General features: G+C 49.0%; 1 protein-coding gene across 2 annotated transcripts in view; it reads right to left on the bottom strand.

Annotated features, from left to right (window-relative positions):
- Window positions 1-4,096: 4,096 nt before the first annotated feature.
- Window positions 4,097-22,500, bottom strand: part of LOC308170690 (SLIT-ROBO Rho GTPase-activating protein 3-like) — a gene marked incomplete at both ends in the record, with an annotated part of 52,326 nt that continues 33,922 nt past the window's right edge. The window contains 16 exons of one of the 2 annotated variants that reach the window (XM_080545515.1): window positions 4,097-4,594; window positions 5,691-6,006; window positions 6,527-6,679; window positions 7,914-8,094; window positions 8,738-8,811; window positions 9,412-9,639; window positions 10,060-10,165; window positions 10,732-10,866; window positions 11,837-11,914; window positions 12,542-12,602; window positions 15,241-15,343; window positions 16,404-16,431; window positions 17,659-17,743; window positions 18,431-18,628; window positions 21,500-21,601; window positions 22,037-22,258. In XM_080545515.1, the coding sequence (XP_080401641.1) occupies window positions 4,097-4,594; window positions 5,691-6,006; window positions 6,527-6,679; window positions 7,914-8,094; window positions 8,738-8,811; window positions 9,412-9,639; window positions 10,060-10,165; window positions 10,732-10,866; window positions 11,837-11,914; window positions 12,542-12,602; window positions 15,241-15,343; window positions 16,404-16,431; window positions 17,659-17,743; window positions 18,431-18,628; window positions 21,500-21,601; window positions 22,037-22,258 (2,568 nt within the window). Of the gene's footprint in view, window positions 4,595-5,690; window positions 6,007-6,526; window positions 6,680-7,913; window positions 8,095-8,737; window positions 8,812-9,411; window positions 9,640-10,059; window positions 10,166-10,731; window positions 10,867-11,836; window positions 11,915-12,541; window positions 12,603-13,000; window positions 13,032-15,240; window positions 15,344-16,403; window positions 16,432-17,658; window positions 17,744-18,430; window positions 18,629-21,499; window positions 21,602-22,036; window positions 22,259-22,500 lie in introns of both variants that reach the window. The other variant, XM_080545516.1, reaches the window with a different exon arrangement.

Below are 22,500 nucleotides of genomic sequence, written 5' to 3'. Positions count from 1 at the left end.
TCACTGAGGACTCTTGTAGCTGACAACAACAACTCTTAAAGTGTCGCTCCTTAATAATCTGTCTCCCTCTCCTCTCTGTGGTGATGACAGGTATGGATGAGTCTTCCTCTGTTATCTGTTAATGATAATAATGTATGCAGAGGGAGATGTGTTTGTTTGGCTAAACACTAGAGTAGCTATGGACCAACATCTCCTCTTAGGGTGTGTTCTCACTAGAATATTTGCTTCACTTGAAACGGAGTTTAGGATAAAATGTGCTTTGCTCTGCGTCGTTTGGAACTGTGAGAACGCGCATTCGAAGTCGCTCCCGGAGCAAAGAACCGACGCATGCTCCGCTTGAAAAGGGTGGTTTCGCTCCGGTTAGAAACGACGCATCGAGGCTGGAGATGCTGAGGGTATCTGAGGAGAGTACTGTAGATAGGGACCATGCCGTTGATAGACATGCTGAGAATGCCTCTCTCATGGTGAGTCTTTTGAAGCAAGCAGGTACAACTGTGGGCTGGTGAACCGGCAGGTAAAGCACTGTGGAGTCGGAACACATTACAGAACTGTTAGAATATCACACACGGGCCCACAATAAGATACGTGTACTGTATGTCCTTGTTATCGCATGTCATGAGCTTTAAATTACAACACCAACGGTGACCTAATACGGTGTCCTGGCTCACACCATCTGCGTCAACATACAGCGAGGTTTAAAACATTTAACGCTGCACTTGCCATTTCCGTTGAGCCCCCAGCGATCATATTGGCTTGTTAATTAGAGCGTCCCTTTGAACTGGCCGAGCCACGGTGTGAGAGAGCTGGTCTTAGTGCTTGGGTGGGCCTCCTCTCCTGGCTGTCACACGGGCCTCTGGCAGCAACATAATCTGATTGTGTTTCTCACTTTCATCTCCATGAACACACGTAACCTGATTACACCTGACTTGTTTCAGTGGGGTCGCCACAGCACGGAGAGGGAGACGGAGACAGGAGTGGGAGAGACGGACAGGATCACTTTGATCAGGGAGGTGAAACGCCTCGGACGGCTGTTTGTTATGGGAAAAGAGCGGAGAACTGTGTTATTCTGGATTGTCTTGGAGACCCTTCTCTCTTTTTTCTATTTTAAATGTAAGCCCCTTTGCAGTGGCGGACTCAGGCTGTTTGAAGGGCAGGGGCGAAGGTCTTTTTGAATAATTTTGGTGTCATAATGAAGGGAACACTTGTGAAATCTGTTAAGCTTTCTGTCAAAGCCTTATGGTAGATGAAGAGCAGTGTTCTCAGTAGTATGTTTCAGGGCACTGACCTTCACACAAGTCTTATGCACTTAGCCATGCCTGCTTTGAGCACTTCAAAGAGCGTTTCCCTGGAATAATTCAAGTATAGAGGATATGATGACCTCACTTAATCTGTAGTAAACATGCGTGAGAATCACATGATGAGGTGTGAAGTTATACGCTCATATAATTGACTATTACTGACTGATTACATAATTAGTTGTTTCCCAGAAGGATGCTTCAGTCACTCAGGTGTATCATTTGTTCAGATGAAATGTACATGTCATAATCCTAAATGTACCTGTAATAATCCTAAATGTACATGTCATAATGTAATAATCCAGGTGGTTTCGGGGGAGAAATGTGGGTCAAAATCTTTATGTAACACCATCTTGTTGTGACTGAATATGGGACATTTTAAACACCTTAATTTCTAGTAACTCGTAATTCAAATGTATCAGTCCTTCATGCTGAATTGATGCAACCAACTGTTGAGCGATGGAATGACCAAATCAGAGTGATGGAATGACATCACTAGAGACTGCAGAGGAGGGCTTATGTAGTTTGGGGGCGGCTGTGTCTCAGGAGGTAGAGCCGCCGTCTAATGATTGCAAGGTTGGCAGATCGGCGGTTCGAGCCCCGGCTGGCCACATGTACAGGTGTCCTCGGGCAAGACACTGAACCCCAAATTGCTCCCAGTGAGCAGGCCGGTGCCTGGTAGTTTGCCGCCATTGGTGTGTGAATGTGTGTGTGAATGGATGAATGAGAGGCCGTTGTAAAGCGCTTTGGATAAAGGTGCTATATAAGTGCAGTCCATTTAGTTTACCCACATTAGAGAAACAGTGAGTCTCCTAGATAACTATGAGAAAAGGGGCCAGAATATCTTACAGCAGGTCTCTCGGTAACTGAACATCACAACACACAGTACTAACTGGTTTGTCAGATGTAGAACAATACCACAGGAATACCAACATATACAGTTAAAGGATTACCCATGTACACTGTCCAGCTTGCTAATGGATGAATCTGTAAGTACAGTTCATATCTTGGCCACTAAGCGGTACTACAGAACCACTCACTCATGTCTGTGCTCTACTGAGAGGCCTGATGGTGGAAGCGTGGACATGCACCTCCTCACCACAAGGTGTCAGTGTAATGGATGTGTAAAAGGACATTGCCGCAGACAGAAACTAGTTGACTGTCTGTAGAAGGTTGTTACTGTAGCTGTCTGTCAGTACAAAGTCGACACAAGCTGGTTGGTTGAAGTGGGACTACCTTAGTCTTAGTTCTTACTTTCCTTTGTTAAAATCTTAAAACTGATATCAATAGAATATCCTACATTATACAACAGTTAGTTCCGACCAAGTAATTTGATTGGACAAGAGGTATTCCATGAGTGCTGATATACAGTATAACAGCACTGGGACTTTTAACTATATGTATCACTCCCAAATGACCGTTAAAGTAGCCAGCCTGCAGATGTTTGTGTTCAGGTTACTAGGCAACAGTCCAGTTGCGGAACTACTTTTTGTTAACGGAGCCAAAATAAATGATTAAATAAACAAACAAATCATAATCTGTTGTCGCTTATTACTGTTAACTAATACATTGCGCTGTAGAACTGTTGTATAAAAGCAATACTGGAGGTCGTGTGTTATACTGAATATCAGCACGGCTGTGATTGTCTTCTCCTCGGCCTGCGGCCTCGTACCTACGACCCAATCACAGCCCTGCTGATATTCAGTATAACACACTCCCTCTCGTGTGATATTGCATTGAATATTGAATTGGCTTCATAAAAAAAGACAAATCTAGGAAAGAACAGAAGTCGGTACCGTATCAAGAGGACCTTGTATACACTGTAAGGACTCCCCATATTTATTCTCTTGTTCTGTTAACGCCTGTGCAAGGTTAAGGGTTACAAAATCTACACACTTATGAATGACAACATCTCGACTCTACCATACCATGTTATTCATACAGTTTTTACATTTTATGCATAATTATTTCAATTCAAATGTACCTATTACACTTTAAATATGTGTGTTTGCTGACAATCCCTTATAAGACACGGAACACCACCGTAAGCAAGCAAGCCCATCTATATACTGTACAACTCTCACAGACACGGAGGCAGAGTTGAGTGTGCAATCGAGACGCTCCTATGTCTTCATATACTCTGAGCTGCAGTACCTAGCGGTCCAGGTTCATATAGTAACCCATACATACATAACGACCTAATCAGTGCATCGCTCTCTCAGACTGGCTCAAGAGAAGATGTTGGCTGTTTTTCTTGAGGTAAACAAGGCTAATCTCAAGGTAGAGAGAGAGAGAGGGTTATATTATAAGAAGTCTCACACATCTGCCAGACAGTCCAAGATCCCAGTCGCTTCATACGGCAAAAAAAGCTTTCGTTTGAGAAGGTGCGTTATTCAGACAAACTAGTACATCGTTAAAGGAAGGAAGAGTTATCCAGTGTATCCTTTCTGTGACCAGGTTCTGTGACCAGCCTGCCACACAAGAGTAGAGGGGGGTAGAAACATTCTGTAAAATGATTATCATAGTCATGTTTCTGAACGATTACTGTTTGAGTCTGATCATGAGTTCCCATGACAACAGACTGTCACTGTTGGGTAGACAGCTAGGTAGGCAGCTGTCAGGAAAAACAGCAACATCATCACATAGATCGGCAAACCAACATTCTACTAGTGGTTGATATTCACTCAGATGAGGTTTCAGTATTTCACAGGGGGGGGGGGGGATAAGGAATAAGAACGATGATGATGATGATGATGATGAAGATTATCAACCACCACCATGCTAGCCCTTAGCTGACCAGGCTACATGTTTCCCTGCTTGTCTGAGGAGGTGGAGGAGGAGGTGGAGGGAGAGGGGGAGGGAGCCTTAGGGAACCCCCTGTCTGTGGTGGGGGTGAAGCCTGGACTGCCGAGCCCTGACGAGCTGGAGCTACTGGACCGGTGCTGTCCCTGTCCCTGTCCCTGGCCGTGGTGCTGGTGGCCCTGCAGAGGGGCGGGACGCACGGGCCTGACCGGCGGTGGCCTCAGGGGGGCGCTAGGGCGCCGTGACGACAGCGCCGGTTTGAAGGTGCTCATCATCGTCTCCGAGGACGAGCTGCTGCTGCTGCGGCGGAGAGCGGCGTCGGGGTCTCGGATCACCATGGTGGTGTGCAGGGGGCTGCCCGGGGGCTCGGGGTTTCCCCCCGCGTGTTTCAGGGGCTCCAGGGTGTCCAGGACCACGTCCGGGGCGTGCTTGGCCACGTTCTGGCGCTCCAGCTCGCGCAGCTCGTGCAGAGCCGTGTTCATGGTCTTCTCTATGTCCTAACACACACAGGGAGAGAGTCACACAACAAGTTAAGGCAAGTCAGCTTTATTTGTATAGCACGTTTACATACAGCAGTGGCTGAACCGAAGTGCTTCACAGTTGTAGAACAGATAAAAATGCAGGAACTAAATAAGATGCACAATGCACAGTGCACACAATACAATACAGGATATGGTAAAGTTACAAAAGAGAGGATAAAAGGACTAAAAACAATAAAACAATAAAACAATAAAAGCCAGGGACCTACAATAAAAACAACACTGACATTAGGAAGCGTTCCGTAGGCCTACATGTTCATTAGACACCCTCTCGAAGAAACTACACCTGAATTAACGAAAGAGAGAGAGCTCGGCAACCTATCGCCTATTCCGACTCTGTTCTCGGTTCCGCTGTGACCTGTTCAGATCTCTGAAACCCCAATCGCTCAATACAGAATCCAATAGAGTGTTATTAAAAGTAGGGGGGAGAAATGGATGCGACACTTAACTAAAGACCTTCTCTCTCTAATGAAGCACTCAGAGGGAGTGACATTCTGGAGCTCACAGCTGACTGTGAGGAGTAATTAGAGCCGTCCCCCACTGCCTCCGCCTGGGTCCAGCAGGCCTGGCTGGGCTCCACATTACTGCACCGCGGGGAGGAGAGGATCCTCATTAGCTCGGTTGCATAACGTGACGTTAGAATTATAAGGTTCTATCTCTAGTTTTTTTTACATAATCTGATCCATTAGGCGTTTATTAACGCCTGTGTGGTGTTATTTTTTAAAATGTTGACATTTTTGAGTTAGTAGTTAATAAAATACAAAGGTTCCATCTCACAAAACATAATGGAATGTAAAAACTTTGACGCTCAATATCTCTGAACTGCCCTAAACGGAGATAGAACCTTATCGTTCTAAGATCACGATAACTCCTAGATTGCCCACACTGTCGCAACCAGTGTTAGCTACTAAGTCATGTTAGCTACATGTTCACGCAAAACAAAGACTGGATCTGGTCATGGCTGACTACGCTGAATCAGTTGTGTTTACCTTGTGTTTTGAAATTGAGAAAACTTCCAGAAAAACAGAGAGTTGATTGTAATAATTAGGCTCACCTCAGCCAGAGCCTCGGCCTCCAGTGATTTGTGGTCTCCTAGGCTGCCGTGGCGAGAGGAGCCGGGCGAGGGTCTTGGGGACTGGCCGTCGGGGAAAGGCTTCCTGTCCGGGTGGTTGATGCTGCCGGCGCTACCGAACGTGGCGAGGCCGCGCTTCTCTGGACTGTCCATGTGCCTCCTGCTGACCGGCATCTTGTGAGGGCTGCAGGGGCGGGGCATGACCCTGGGGGGGGTGTCCCTACCCCGGGGGGGGCTGTGGGTGTCTGCAGTACTCCTACGGCGAGGCATCACAGCCCCATCTGAGCGTACCCTCACCCTGTAGGCCCAAACACAGCCGGCCAACACATTCAGTAGCGTATTCAATAGAAAGCTCAATCAAATACAGCTAACTACTCTCACCATACTTAAGCAATATCACACGAGAGGTCGTGTTGTTATACTGAATATCAGCACGGCTGTGATTGGGTCGTAGGTACGAGGCCGCAGGCCGAAGACAATCACAGCCGTGCTGATATTCAGTATAACACACTCCCTCTCGTGTGATATTGCTTTTATACAACAGTTCTACAGCGCAATTTATTAGTTAACAGTAATAAGTGACAACAGATTATGATTTGTTTGTTTATTTAATCATTTATTTTGAAAAAATTGTTCCGCAACTGGACTGCACTCATGGAATGCCTCTTGTCCAATCAAATTACTTGGTCGGAACTAACTGTTGTACATAGCCCCCTGTAGCTACTGTAACCATAACATAGCCCGCTCATAAGAGTCACAAACCCCCCCACTTATACATGTACTGTATAAGCCTTTGATGACCCAGTAGCCCACGGTACCTCCCCAGCGCAGCTCCAAAGTGGTGCTCAGGTGTCCCGTGTTCACAGGGGGAGTGGCGGTCGTTCCTGGAGGAGGCCCGGTCCTCCTGGTGGGGTCCGCTGCTGGCCTCGCTGTCCGCCTTCTGACTCAGGCTGTCTGAGAACGCGTCGTCCCTGAGGACACACACAGGAGACATGGGCTGTCAGCCAACACGATAAAGCACATTTATAGGTAGGCCTACACACTGGCGGACTCAGGGGGGGGGCGGGCGACCGCCCCTCCTGGTGCCCCCACGGTTGAAAAAACGTCGCACTGAAGTGCCCTTTTGAGTGGCAAAATGAGAGGATGTGCCCTATTGGCTGCCCTTCCAATGGTCTAAACTTGACCATGTGCACTGATGGGGTCCCATGTTGTGCAGTAGGTGCCCTTTTTTTCTTTTCGCCCCCCCTGCCCTTCAAACAGCCTGAGTCCGCCACTAGGCCTACATGTTTTTCATGCAGTAAAACTGGCGACACTGGCTGAGCATTATTGAAAGCTATTATCATATGAGCACATTTGAACAATCCCGCATAATCAACATGCAAATCATTATGACATGCCAATGGAACCTACAAGTAGGAAACATTAGGATGTTTAACCTCTTCCAGGTCTTATTAAACAAACCCTCTAAGCTCCCTGGAGATGTTAATCAATGTGTGGAGGATTAGCCTGCAGATGAGTGTTCTAGAACATTCTACCTAATTAGGTTTAATTAAGCCTGTCCTCCCTGGGGATGGATGGTGGCGGGCTGTCGGGTGGGGATCCAGAGTCTGAATGTACAGACAGATAAGACTGACCTTCACGTCGGTCTAGAGAAGCTCTTATTCTAATTGCTAATTAGGATTTATTTGCCTTGTTGCGCTTGGCGCCCGTGCCAACTGCAGCATCGACCAGACTGAAGTTTACACCGATGCACTCTGGGCATGGTTAGGGAGGGAGATGGGGATGTTGGGTACAGAACTTTCATAGTGAGCAGAATGTGGGCCACCGTCTCAAGGTGCAGACCAGACAATTCGTGACGTTAGAATTATAAGGTTCTATCTCCATTTTTGTCAAAATTTAGTTTTTTACATAATCTGACCCATTAGGTGTTTATTGATGCCTGTGTGGTGTTATTTTTAAAATGTTTAATTTTTTTGGGTTAGTAATTAATAAAATACAAAGGTTCCATCTCACAAGACATAATGGAATGTAAAAACTTTGACGCTCAATATCTCTGAACTGCCCTAAACGGAGATAGAACCTTATCATTCTAAGCTCACGAATTTTCAGAATTACAATCTCACAGGCAGCCCTTTTCCAGTAAGAGTACATCATCTGAGCAGTTCTCAGAACAGCCTCTGCGTGGGGGGGCAAACTCATACTCACATGTCCTGGACCACAATGTACTGATGGGGGATCAGCCCGTCCACGCCGTTGTGACGCCCCTCCCACCAGTCCTCAGAGGCGCGCAGGTAGAGCAGCAGCGACGCCCCCTTCTTAAAGGACAGCTCCCGGGGGGTGCGCCCCGCGTAGTCAAACTTAGCTATGGCCTCGATCTGCTCCAGCTCTGGAACCACAGGAGAGGTAACAAGATATTCTCATCTGAAGGCAGTTATTGTCAGTCGACTATCATACAATCTGGACCCCCCCCCCCTTCTTAACACTAGAACAGCCGTGCCTTTTTACCTACTAAAAGAGCCGCCTCCTCTTTACAATGCTCAAGCTGCTATTTACACACAACGACCACTAGTTGGCCGCTTGTAAATGAGCCTGCTTCTTACACAGAAAAACTGCTAAATAGCTTCATGCTAGCTTATCCTGATGTGATTTAGAAGATGTAAGGATACTGGGTGGTAGAACGCACATATCTAAGAAAAGTCATGAAAGGAGGGTCCTGAAATATGATCGAGTGCAAAGATATAACTTTACTCACATGGCTCATGGCTGTTCTAGTGTTAAAGGACAGCTCCCTAGGGGCGACACCCCACGTCGGAAAAACTCAACTGAACGCAGCCGTTGTCACCCCTTACTGCCATAATACGCTTGAACAAAATCAGCCATGTCAGTCTGTCCTGCACCTGAGGCATCATACAGTGTGATAGATATTTCATCTGGCCATCGAGCCTCTCTAGCCTGAGCAGTCCTACTACTACGACTACTGCTACTACTCTGAACAGCCTCTACGCTCCAGAGACTCAACAGAGACTCACCATCATCACTGGTGGGCGGTCCTGTGCCGTTGTCCACCTCGTCAACGGCACCTGGCTCACTGTGGGGACTCTCACTGGAGGGAGGAAGAAGGGAAAAAGGGGGAGGGAGGAGAGCGAGAGAGACAGAGAGAGAGAGACAGAGGGAGAGAGAGACAGAGGGAGACAGTGAAAGAGAGACAGAGAGACAGAGACAGAGAGAGAGAGAGACAGAGGGAGACAGTGAAAGAGAGACAGAGAGACAGAGACAGAGAGAGAGAGAGACAGAGAGAGAGAGACAGAGAGAGAGAGAGAGACAGAGAGAGAGGGAGACAGTGAAAGAGAGACAGAGAGAGGGAGACAGAGAGAGAGAGACAGACAGAGAGAGAGAGACAGAGAGAGAGAGACAGAGAGAGAGAGACAGAGAGAGAGAGAGAGAGACAGAGAGAGAGAGAGAGACAGAGAGAGAGAGAGAGACAGAGAGAGAGACAGAGAGAGAGAGACAGAGAGAGGGAGACAGAGAGAGAGAGACAGTGAGAGAGAGACAGTGAGAGAGAGACACAGAGAGAGAGAGAGAGAGAGAGAGAGAGAGAGAGAGACAGATAGTCAGACAGTGATTAAGAATGACAGTGGAACGAATCGGGGGGCCGAAAACCGACCAATCAGCGAGAGGAGGAGACAGAGACAGAGTTACCCACCAGTACTCCTCCCCCCCTGACATGCACTTCTCATACACTGGTCCCTCCAGCTCGCGCAGGCTGGGGAAGATGACCTCGTTGTGGGTGATGATGGTCTTGATGAGCTCATTGACGTGCGCCTGACAGCTCACAGGGTCGTGCTCGTCCGGTATAGGCATTAGCGTGGGCCCGAAACAGATCGCCAGGTTGTAGGCGTCCATCATGTTCTCATCACTGTACTGGGATACGCTGGAGAAACATTGGGGATGTTTTGCATTAACACTTAATCAGCCATGAGGGGTAACCCTTGTGAGTAAAAACGTTTTTAATATCTTTGCACTCGATCAAATTTCAGGACCCCTCCTTTCATGACTTTCCCTCGATATGTGCGTTCTACCACCCAATATCCTTACATTTTCAAAATCACTTCAGGATAAGATAGTAAGCTGTTTTGCAGTTTTTCTGTGTAGGAGGACAGGCTAAAAAAAGAAGCGCCCTCTGTGATCTCTGTGTGTGTAAAATAGCAGATTTACATTCTAAAAGACCCCCAAGGCGGCTCTACTAGTAGGTAAAATAGGCACGGCTGTTGTAGTGTTAAGTCAGTAAACGTGTTGTTTGTATGTGAACCGGAGCAACAAGGCGTACAGTGTGTACAAAAGCCAGACTTACTGGTTGAGAAATGCAAACAGATATCTCATGACTATGATGACGGGCCTCTGGAGAGTCACAACGATCTGCTGAAGATGATGAGCTCTCTCTGCACCTGACTCAAGCTCTAGAGGAGAGAGAGAGAGAGAGAGAGAGAGAGAGAGAGAGAGAGAAGAGAGAGAGAGAGAGAGAGAGAGAGAGGAGGAGAGAGGGGGAGAGAGAGAGAAGAGAGAGAAGAGAGAGAGAGGCAGAGGAGAGAGAGCGAGGGAGATAAGAGAGGAGAGAGAGAGAGACAGAGGAGAGAGAGAGAGGGAGAGACAGAGAGAGAGAGAGAGGAGAAAGGGAGGAGAGAGAGAGGGAGATAAGAGAGGAGAGAGAGAGAGATAGAGGAGAGAGAGAGAGGGAGAGACAGAGAGAGAGAGAGAGAAGAGAGAGAGAAGAGAGAGAGAGACAGAGGAGAGGGAGAGAGAGAGAGAGAGAGAGAGAGAGAAGAGAGAGAGAAGACAGAGGAGAGGGAGAGACAGAGAGAGAGAGAGAGAGAGAGAGAGAGAGGAGAGAGAGAGGGAGATAAGAGAGGAGAGAGAGAGGGAGAGAGAGAGAGAGAGAAAGAGAGAGAGAGAATATTAAAGATGTATACAGTACGACCCCTATAGAACATCTGAACCCTGCAGGCAAGGCCAGTCCAGTACTCACTGTTGGTGGACATTAGGTCTAGGAAGCGTTCCTTGGGGAATATCGGGTTCTCCAGACCCCTGAAGTAGAGCTTGAGGACCCCCGCCACAGAGTTGATGTCACGATCGCTCTGGTCATCCACCAGTGGGTCTTCACCTAGGGGCAGAGCAGGGCACAGACTCACCCAACCTGTCAGTCATCCAGTCACCCTGGGAACATGTACTGTAGCAGATCTGTAACTCAGACAGCCCTCATGTACTGGGGTGTACACAAAGTATGCCGTAGGTTATTCTAGAGATAGTCAATGTGAAACCTCTGATCAGACCAACATATAAAGGAATACAGTCAGTATAGAAAGAGATTCATGTGTTTTTTCCTGCATTGAACAAGGCTGAGGTCTACAGCTTTGTTCACCACGCCTAAGCCTTCTAGGAGAAATCGCATAAGATAAAAACATGTAAAAACGGTTAAAGATTGTCCTGCGTTTATTGCTGCAATTCGGTCATCCCAGCAGCAGGTGGTTTTTCACATTTGTCTTTTTCACACTAATTAATTAACTCCATGTTCTAGTTGGGAGAGCATGAGTTACTTTAGACTAATTTAGCACATATTTAGGCACATATTTACAAATCCTTCAATTTGTGGGTGCGAGAGGTCTCTGGTTCAACTCCCGGACGAGCCCCCAATTTGTCACAATCTTTAAAATAAAAAATAAAAAAATCGAGCGGGAGCGAGTCTAGAAAAGAAACGTTTTCATGCGTGTGAGCTTCACCGCCACGTTTACCACCTAGGCCTTATTTTGAGCCCCTAAAAACCCTGAAGATATTCAGTATACAGTACATGTATATTAGTATAGTATACAGTATGTCAGTACGTTCTGTTTCTAAGGCTGTACAGTATATGGCTGTGAGAACGTGCTACTGTACATCTGAAAGAGGCTTCATGTCCATTACTCTGTCACACATGACAGATGGGCCCTTCATGTCTCTGCACTCTGCAGGCCTCTGGGAGGGCTGTGGCGTTCGCAGGCGGACAAACACAATTTAAAAACAATCAGGCAGGAGAGAGGCTGCGTGCGTGTGTGTGTGTGTGTGTGTGTGTGTAGGCTGCGTGCGGGACCACCGACCTCTTTCAAATGAATTTTTAATATCGTTCACTTCGATCTGGGATCCTGGAACCCGGAATATGCCTTCCTGCTGGAGGCCTGCGAGCAGAAAACAACAAGTCAGCATGAAAATGGAAAGATATCCGGATATATATATATATATATATATATATAACATCTGCGCAATCTGGGAATACTCCAAAAGGTTGTTTTGTCAGAGAGCTCGCTATTAGTCACTGGAGTATCCACTGAACCAAACAACCAAGCAAAAGTAATCATTATCCTTTACATCTATCTGTCCTCCATCAGTATCATACTGAATGTGTTTCTATGTTCTAAACTCCAAGATAACAGACGACGTCATAGAGATCTGTAATGGCGGTTAGGCCTAGTCACGTCTATGGATGAATACATTAAGTACTTTATACAACAGTTAGTTCCGACCAAGTAATTTGATTGGACAAGAGGCATTCCATGAGTGCGGATATACAGTATAACAGCACTGGGACTTTTAACTATATGTATCACTCCGAAATGACCGTTAATACAAAGTAGCTAGCCTGCAGATGTTTGTGTTCAGGTTACTAGGCAACAGTCCAGTTGTGGCCTGCGGCCTCGTACCTACGACCGAATCACAGCCGTGCTGATATTCAGTATAAGAGCACTCCCTCTCGTGTGATATTGCTTAAGTATCTATCAGTTCACCATTGTGTTCCTCTCTCTTACCGTACAGGTTGATGTAGCGTACGCAGCTCTCCACCACCGCGGGGATGGCCTGCCCTGACTCCTGACACACAGAGAGGGAGAGGGATGAGGCAACTGGCACCTGACTAGGCGCTACTGTCATTTAATGAAGCTTGAATAAATTGCTTGACACTGCAAACTGAATATTAATGAGACTATGGCAGCTGAAAATAACCAAGAGTGCATGGAGAATTAACAGAAATGACATTTAACTAGAGTCCATTTACTGACATAAACACCTCACGGTGTAAGCATTGTAGCATGAACCCAAAACACACTTAGTAATAAAAGTCTCTGAACATTCATGTTAGGGCCACAGAGGGCAGAGGAGACACTCTGGTGCTTATTAGCGTTATCACACAGAGACGAGACAGACGGGCACATAGAGAGATGTTGGTTAGTACACAGACACACTCCTTCATCCCTTCCATCCCATAATACCTGGCTCCGGGTGCGGACATTCCTCCTTCCCCTGGGACAGAGAAGCATGGCAGCGAGGGGACAGAGAGAGAGAGGAAGACAGGCACAAACCACAACAGAGTCAGAGAAGGAAGGGGAGACAGAGAGAGAGAGAGAGAGAGAGAGAGAGAGAGAGAGAGAGAGAGAGAGAGAGAGAGAGAGAGAGAGAGAGAGAGAGAGAGAGAGGAGGGGGGGCGTCCAGTCTGACAGGAGAGCCCAAGCCTGGGAGCCCTGGGTAGGGTGAGAGAGGGGACACTGGCTGGTGGAGGCTAGGGGAGCCTGGGGGAGGCTAGGGGAGCCTGGGGGAGGCTGTGGGAGGCTGGTGGAGGCTAGGGGAGGCTGGTAGAGGCTAGGGGAGGCTGGAAGAGGCTAGGGGAGGCTGGTGGAGGCTGGTGGAGGCTAGGGGAGGCTGGAGGAGGCTAGGGGAGGCTAGGGGAGGCTGGTGGAGGCTAGGGGAGGCTGGGGGAGGCTGGTGGAGGCTAGGGGAGGCTGGTGGAGGCTAGGGGAGGCTGGTGGAGGCTAGGGGAGCCTGGGGGAGGCTAGGGGAGGCTGGTGGAGGCTAGGGGAGGCTGGTGGAGGCTAGGGGAGGCTGGAGGAGGCTAGGGGAGAATGGTGGAGGCTAGGGGAGCCTGGAGGAGGCTAGGGGAGGCTGGTGGAGGCTAGGGGAGGCTAGGGGAGGCTGGTGGAGGCTAGGGGAGGCTGGTGGAGGCTAGGGGAGGCTGGTGGAGGCTAGGGGAGGCTGGAGGAGGCTGGTGGAGGCTAGGGGAGGCTGGTGGAGGCTAGGGGAGGCTGGTGGAGGCTGGTGGAGGCTAGGGGAGGCTGGAGGAGGCTAGGGGAGAATGGTGGAGGCTAGGGGAGGCTAGGGGAGAATGGTGGAGGCTAGAGGAGGCTGGAGGAGGCTAGGGGAGGCTGGTGGAGGCTAGGGGAGGCTGGTGGAGGCTAGGGGAGGCTGGAGGAGGCTAGGGGAGAATGGTGGAGGCTAGGGGAGGCTGGTGGAGGCTGGTGGAGGCTAGGGGAGGCTAGGGGAGGCTAGGGGAGGCTGGTGGAGGCTGGTGGAGGCTAGGGGAGGCTAGGGGAGGCTGGAGGAGGCTAGGGGAGGCTGGTGGAGGCTAGGGGAGGCTGGTGGAGGCTGGAGGAGGCTGGGGGAGGCTAGGGGAGGCTAGGGGAGGCTGGTGGAGGCTAGGGGAGGCTGGTGGAGGCTATGGGAGGCTGGTGGAGGCTAGGGGAGGCTGGAGGAGGCTAGGGGAGAATGGTGGAGGCTAGGGGAGGCTGGAGGAGGCTAGGGGAGGCTAGGGGAGGCTGGTGAAGGCTAGGGGAGGCTAGTGGAGGCTGGAGGAGGCTAGGGGAGGCTGGTGGAGGCTAGGGGAGGCTGGGGGAGGCTAGGGGAGGCTGGAGGAGACTGGTCAAGGCTACGGTACCCTGAGAGGAGGATGGGGAGTTTGGGAGGCTGTGATAACGGGAGACTCCGTTTCTGGAGAGAGTCTTATTCACTCAACACCTGATTCGGGTTCTCTATCAACAATCACTTGTGTGTGAAAAAACAAAACAATACTCACTCAACACATTACGCAATACATGAAAAACATATTTTTCCTATAGACTTATGTCAGAGACACCAACTCTGCAATCGATTGAATATGACCCTGAGGACATCATGCAATGGGAGTGTCAGGACCGTGGGAGGTATGAGGGCCGTGACAGATCGACACTAAGGAAAGGAGAAACACCTCGAGTGCCTGGCCTCCTCTGTCTGTGAGTCCCTGTTTCATCCTGATCTGCAGAGAGGACATACGGACATGTGTGTTTATTTTCCCTGCCTGTCACGGTTGGTGTTCGTCCAACTGGCTTGTGGCCAGGGTGTGTTTAACGTCTGGAGGTCGGCCAGGGTGTGTTTAACGTCTGGAGGTCGGCCAGGGTGTGTTTAACGTCTGGAGGTCGGGGGTCAAGTGGTCTACGTGAGTAAGAATGTCCAAAACAAACTCTCCACAAACTCTCCGATCCTCTTGAAAGACTAAAGACTACATCTCCCAGCTGTCAAGGCTAATCCACCGCACAGCCAAGGCCGTGAAGGAAGGGGAAAGTCAGTGCATGAGTGAGTTGAAGTTTGGGGTAATGAGTGAGTTGAAGTTCAAAGATAGAGAGTCACCAAAGCTGCTAGCAAGCCAGCGTACCAACACCCAACACCACACAGAGGGAGAGACCACGGAGGGGTCAGTCAGTACCTTAATGAAAGTCTCCATATTGCCGTTAAACAGCTTAGGGTTAAAAGTGAAGCGTTGTCTAGGCTTCCAGATTTTCTGGGGTTTAGGGGGAAGAGCAGGAGGCCTGGGCGGGGGGGGTGGGGGTGGGGGTGGGGGGGGTAGATACACGTTAACTAGGATGAAACAGGAAGGACTGAAACATCTATTTCATATAGTCAATGGGTGAAATCATTAAAAACGTTTTTTCAATAAAGTTCAACAGTGTACAGTAGATATGCGTATCCTTTCTGTTCCCCCTTCCACTCACAGTAGAGACCATAACGTTATTGTAGCACACGAGGCCACTCATTAAGGAAGTCTGCTTAGACTATTATCACAGCTGTCACAGCTGCCCCTTGACTGACCTGGCTAGAATGACTGGGGAATTTGCGAATAAATCAGTTAAAAAAAAACGGCTAACGGGAGACAGCTAACGGGTATGATGGATGATTCAGTGAGTGCAGCCATAAATATGTGCTTCAAACAATCCTACTCTTACGTCTCTCTCCTACTGTACGACTGATTATTTCTTTCGAAGCTCACTGATTTGGGCTAAAAAGCAACAATCTGTGAAGTCGTGAGCTTCCCATAAGGTTCTATCTCCGTTTAGGGCGGTTCAGAGATATTGAGCGTCAACGTTTTTACATTCCATTATGTTTTGTGAGATGGAACCTTTGTATTTTATGAATTACTAACTCAAAAATGTAAACATTTTAAAAATAACACCACACAGGCATTAATAAACACCTAATGGATCAGATTATGTAAAAAACTAAATTTTTACCAAAAATGGAGATAGAACCTTATAATTCTAACGTCACAAACAACAGGACAGTGCTTCTGGTCACTGGGGTGACTGATTCGCCGTCTCTTCGAGCCAATCACTCTCCACGCTCCAATCACGCTCCACGCTGAGTTCCCTCAGAAGTCAAGACGAACCAGGAGTTTCCGCGCTCCTATTTGGGTTTCAAACCCCTCGCTTGGCAGAGGAGAGAGCTCAGGACTGAACTGCTATTCACTGCTAGGTGACGTCATCTCTTCATCATCTTCATCATCATCATCTTCACTTCCAGGAAACACAGGAAGGATTTTACACACTGCTGCCCACTTTCTTCTCTCTCCCACTTGTTCAATGAACATCTTACCTCGTGGTTCCGTAGGCAGCCCTCTCCCCTGGAAGAAAGAAAGAAAGAAAGGAAAGGGAAGAGAGGAGAAAATGAGGGGTGTGTGTGTGTGTGTGAGAGAGAGAGAGAGAGAGAGAGAGAGAGAGAGAGAGAGAGAAAGAGAGAGAGAGAGAGAGAGAGAGAGAAAGAGAGAGAGAGAGAGAAAACAACCGTTAGTGGCACGGTCGAGTGAAGGCAGAGCCAGGCCTGGGTCTACAGAGCCGGCAGATGGGAGGAGGAGGAGAAGGAGGAGGAGGAGGAGGAGGTGGAGGAGCGGTCGCTATGAGAAAAGCAGCTCCTATTCAGGCAGGCTGAATGGTGCGAGCCCCGCACACCCCCCCTGACTCACCGCCAAGCAGCGGTCATTCAGCAGTCGCCCTAGAAACTGTGTGAGAGATGTGGAGGGGGGGGGGGGGGGCGGAGGGGGCGGACTGGCTGGGCGCACTCAGCAGTGAGAAACGTAACCAGGGGCAACAAGGGCAGAGGGGGGCTGAGAGGCAGGGGGGTGGGGGGGTAGGGGGGGGTGGGAGGAAGGGGGGTGGGGGCAGAGGGAGGCTGGGAGGCAGGGGGGTGGGGGTGGTTTGTACAGTAGAAAGATGACATGATATCTTCTTCACATAGCTGATCTGGGGAGTTGTCCCTAGTTCACTTAGCGCCAACTAATGAGTGTGTGCCACGGTGTGATCAGTGACTCATCACGTCTCAGGATCAGGTGTCATGTGATCAGGTGTCATGTGATCAGGTGTCATGTGATCGTGTGTCGTGTGTAAAGCAGCACAGCTCTGTCCAGCACAGCTAATCCCCAGAGAGATGCAGCAGCTCGGATGGATTCTTCAGACAACTGAAGTTAATATGCTCTCTGAGAGACATACTGCAACATATATTATATACAGTACACATGAAATATCTTATATTTATATTATATATATACTGTGTATATATATATATATATGTTACGGTACATGTGGGAATACGGTACATGTGGGAAAACTAGGGTTAGTGTTAGGTGCTAGGGTGACTTGGTACATGCTGGCATGTCTAACCCTAACCCTAACCTTAACCCTAACCTTTTCCCGTACCGTAACATATATATATATATATATTCTTCATTATGTATGATAGTTTATTGTGTTGAAGAGGAATACAACTATGCAGAAGTAGAATCATGTTTTAAGTCAACAGAGGTGAAAGGTCACTTCCCCACTGATGACAGATCAACCCTGTTACTCCTCCTCACCTTCTCCTAACGTCTGCTTCAGGAGGTCGTGCTTGGCCTGCAGTTTCACTATGAGGTTGCTGCCGTTCAGGTACTCTTTGAATTTCTGTTGATGCAGAAAGAAGATAGATTGATAGACAGACAGACAGAGAGACAATGAAACACAGAGAGACATAATTTGCCATTTAGCAGACACTCACTTTTAATCCAAAGCTAAAAAAAAACAGACTACATGGACATTCCCCCTGGAGTAACTGAGGGCTGAGTGCCTTACTCAAGACCACACTAGTGGTGGTGTTGCAGGCGGGATCTGAACTCACAACCTTCTGATGACTGTCCGACTTACCGTACTAACCACCACTACCCCAGAGTACATAACACTTAACCCAATCAACCTCAGTTTATTTCAAATGCAACTCCCAGGTCCTTACTTTTTTTTTTTACATGTTTGGCATTTAGCAGACGCCTTATTCCAAAGCGACTTACAATCAATACATTTGAATACTAAGCAAGTGAATCATCAATCTACCAGTCGTAGCAGGAAGAGTAATCCAGCTCAGGCCCGGGGCCATTGATAGAAGGAAAAACCTTCTTCTATCACCTTCTTCTAAACCTATATATACTGTATATTTTGTATATTTAGACACTGGAGAAACAGAGAAACAGTACAAGGGGGGCAATAGACATTTTAGGGGACACAGTAGAGGGGAAACGCGGGTGTCTTCAGGAGACGCAGTGCTGGGGGGCAGTAAAGGTGTGTTAAGGTCCTGTCCTCGTATGTCAGAACACTCACTGTGAAGTAGAAGCCCTCTGTCTCCTGCTGGTTGGCGCGTCTCTTCGCCACGCTGACCTTGCTCATGTACGAGTCGGAGGAGGCGGACTTGACAGACTCTGTTGATTGGCTGTGCTGGAAGGCGTCAGACACGTCAAAGTCCTCCACGGTCAGCATGTCCTGCAGGGTCTGCATGGTGGCGTCCAGCGTCTTCCTCACCTGAGGATGAAAATGGAGAGTTGAGAGTCCCGGCTCCTTTAAGCCTGCTTCATGTTGAATGCAGTGTGCAGCAGAGGTGGTGTGTGTGTGTATGTGTGTGTGTGTGTGTGTGTGTGTGTGTGTGTGTGTGTATGTGTGTGTGTGTGTGTGTGTGTGTGTGTGTGTATGTGTGTGTGTGTGTGTGTGTGTGTGTGTGTGTGTGTGTGTGTGCACCAGCGGTGGTGTGTGTGTGTGTACCAGCGGTGGTGTGTGGGTCACGTGTCCGCAGACAGTAATGAATGAATGAATGAATGAATGGTCTTTATTGTCATTGATATAGTACAGGTACCAAACAACGACATTTGGGAGGGGGGGCTCCCCTGGTGCTAGGAAAGAAAAAAAACTAAAAAAAACAAGAAGGGAAAGGAGCTGGTTTACATAAATAAAGGCTATGTACACTATCCACTATACTATACTGTACAAATAAAACACTGTGCTGTACTCTATGCTATGCTATACCTATTCTAACATTTCCTATTCTCTGCAACCTTATGTACCCTAGGGTTGTCATATTGCACATAGTGTTATTGCACATTCATTTAAAGTGTCGCAGTTTGCAGGCTTGAAATGTACACATTTGTGCCTCAGCACTACACCTGATTTTCAATCCAGCAGCTGCCATCAATCCGTCCAGACTGTCCAGGGCCCAGAACCTAGGTCTTTGCTGTGTTCAGGGCCTGGATGGCCCTGGGGTAGAAGCTGAGCTTCAGTCTGTTTGTCCTTGCGCCTGTTCGAGGGCAGCCGAGCAAAGTGTTCGTACCCAGGGTGGGATGGGTCTCTGGAGATCTTGGAGGCCTTCCTGAGGCAGCGTGTGTTGTACAGCTCTTCCAGAGAGGGGAGGGGGGCGCGGGTGATCTTCTGGGCCGTTCTCACGACTCTCTGTAGCGCATTCCTCTCTGCGGCTGTGCAGCTGGAGAACCAGTTGCAGATGCAGTAGGTGAGGATGCTCTCCACTGCGCAGCGGTAGAAGGCCACCAGCATCTCCTGTCTGATGTGGTCTTTCCTGAGGACTCTCAGAAAGAAGAGCCGCTGTTGTGCCTTCTTGATGATGGCTGCTGTGTTGTTCTTCCAGGACAGGTCATCGAGTCGGGTATGGCTCATCATTCCTTTACATATTGAGTAGTATAAATAGCTCTGAAATCAGTTGCTAATGTAATGTTAATTTACACACAGACGCATACACACACACACACACACACACACGCACGCACGCACGCACACACACACACACACACACACACACACACACACACACACACACACACACACACACACACACACACACACCACACACACACACACACACACACAGTCAGTCACTCTAACATTGATCGAGATACCTCACTAATTTATCCTTGCTTAGAACCTGTCTCTGAACCAACCCTTCAATTCCATCCAATTACATTAAACATTACATTTACTATACTTGAATCAAGTAACTTGATTGATTGTTGTTTCTGAAAAAAAATCAGAATGTATAGTCAGGTTTGCCACATTTACTGTAGGTGAATGATTTAGAGTTGTTCAATGTACCGTAACATAGTTGACCAGACTAATACTTCAAATCATACAGGTCATCCTGTATGTGCACCCCCAGGAATCGGAGGGTTGAGACTCTCTCCACGCCCCCTCCGTCGATGAGCAGGGGCTGGACCTCAGATTTTTTCCTCCTGAAGTCCACGATGATTTCCTGGGTCTTTGACTGGTTCAGCAGCAGGTTGTTAACCTTGCACAGCTTGCTCAGCTGCTCTACCTCATCCCTGTACGCCGCCTCGTCCCCCCCCGAGATGCAGCCCACCACGGTGGTGTCGTCTGCAAACTTTACGATGGAGTTGCTGGGGTGGACGGGGGTGAAGTCGTAGGTGTAGAGGTTGTAGAGGATGGGGCTTAGCACGCAGCCCTGGGGGGACCCAGTGCTGAGTCTGAGGGCTGTGGAGGTGTGGGAGCCCACCCGCACCCTCTGGGGGCGGTCGGACAGGAAGTCCTTGATCCATGCACATATAGAGTGTGATAGTCCCAGGTCTAGTAGTTTGGTCACTAGCCTGTCTGGAAGGATGGTGTTGAAGGCAGAGCTGAAGTCCACAAAGAGCAGTCTTGCGTAGCTGTTTCCCCTCTCCAGGTGGGATAGAGTGGAGTGGAGAGTCGTCGCGGTGGCGTCCTCTGTGGTGTCTGTGGTGCTGTCTGTCCTCCACAGACAGCCCTGAGTGAACATGAGCTCGTCATCATTAGAGCGTCCAACGCAAGACCCCCGTGCCACGTCCCCAGTGTGTGTGTGTGTGTGTGTGTGTGTGTGTGTGTACGCCTGCGCCTGTTGCAGATCGTTCATTATGTGATTCTGAACATGAGTCACATCGGTGGCCTAATGGCTTTTTTCCACGGGGGAGAGATTTCAGAGAAGACGGGGAGGGGAAACTCTGACATGTTCACATTCTGTGTTTAGTTTTTTTTGCTTCTCCTAAAAGCGTAGAGGAGGACAGAGACATGATACCATCTAAACGCGAGTCATTACAGGTTATACAACAGTTAGTTCCGACCAAGTAATTTGATTGGACAAGAGGCATTCCATGAGTGCTGATATACAGTATAACAGCACTGGGACTTTTAACTATGTATCACTCCGAAATTACCGTTAATACAAAGTAGCTAGCCTGCAGATGTTTGTGTTCAGGTTACTAGGCAACAGTCCAGTTGCGGACCAGTTCGTACCAACGACCCAATCACAACCGTGCTGATATTCAGTATAACAGCACTCCCTCTCGTGTGATATTGCTTAATTCACACAGGGTCCGTCCCCCAAGCCTTCTCCCCAAGATAGCGGCCACCATATCTCACCTCTTCATTCTCGATCTTCAGGGTGGCCAGGCGGGACTGCAGCTGGTGGTGGCGCATCAGGAGCTCAGTCTGGACGGGCTGCTGGGCACTGACCTGACACACCTGGATATAGACACACAGAGACAGAGGCTGAAACACACCTGAGACAGAGACAGAGGAAGAGACAGACAGACGCACACCAACACACTGAAACACAGGCAGGAAGAGAGGCACAGACATCTCTCTCTCTCTCTCTCTTTCCCTCCGTCCCTCCATCCCTAATGCACACGCACACGCACCCACAATCACACACACACACACACACACACACACGCACACACACACACACACACACACACACACACACACACACACACACGAACACACACGCACACACACACACATACACATCCACCCCACCCTCACCTCGTCCCAAACATCTCTCTCTCTCTCTCTTTCCCTCTGTCCCTCCATCCCTAATGCATACGCATACGCACACACACACACACACACACACACACACACACACACACACACACACCTCCACCCCGCCCTCACCTCGTCCCCCATGTGAGGCTGGTAGTCGAAGCGTGTGGGCGGGCAGAAGACGTGGCTGTAGGTGTCCATGCCGCGGTGCTTGTCCCCCCGGGCGTCCATGGCATCCACCGCCCCCTCCAGCAGGTCCAGACCCTCGTGGCGGGACGTCTCCAGGCTGTACTCCGCCGACAGGAACGTCCTGAGGGTCCGGGCCAGGCTGGCGTGGTAGCCCATGTCACAGCACTGGAGCAGCAGGGGAAATGCCAGGTCATTATGCTAAAGGAAAATGGACTGCACTTACATAGCGCCTTTATCCAAAGCGCTTTACAACGGCCTCTCATTCACCCATTCACACACACATTCACACAACAATGGCGGCAAGCTGCCATGCAAGGCGCCGGCCCGCTCACTGGGGAGCAATTTTGGGGTTCAGTGTCTTGCCCAAGGACACTTTGACATGTGGCCAGCCGGGGCTCGAACCACCG

This window comes from Nansenia antarctica (genome assembly GCF_963989245.1).
Source record: "Nansenia antarctica genome assembly, chromosome: 15".
NCBI lineage: Eukaryota > Metazoa > Chordata > Actinopteri > Argentiniformes > Microstomatidae > Nansenia > Nansenia antarctica.
Note: the sequence above shows the minus strand (reverse complement) of the source record. Positions and strands in the feature narration are given on the sequence as shown.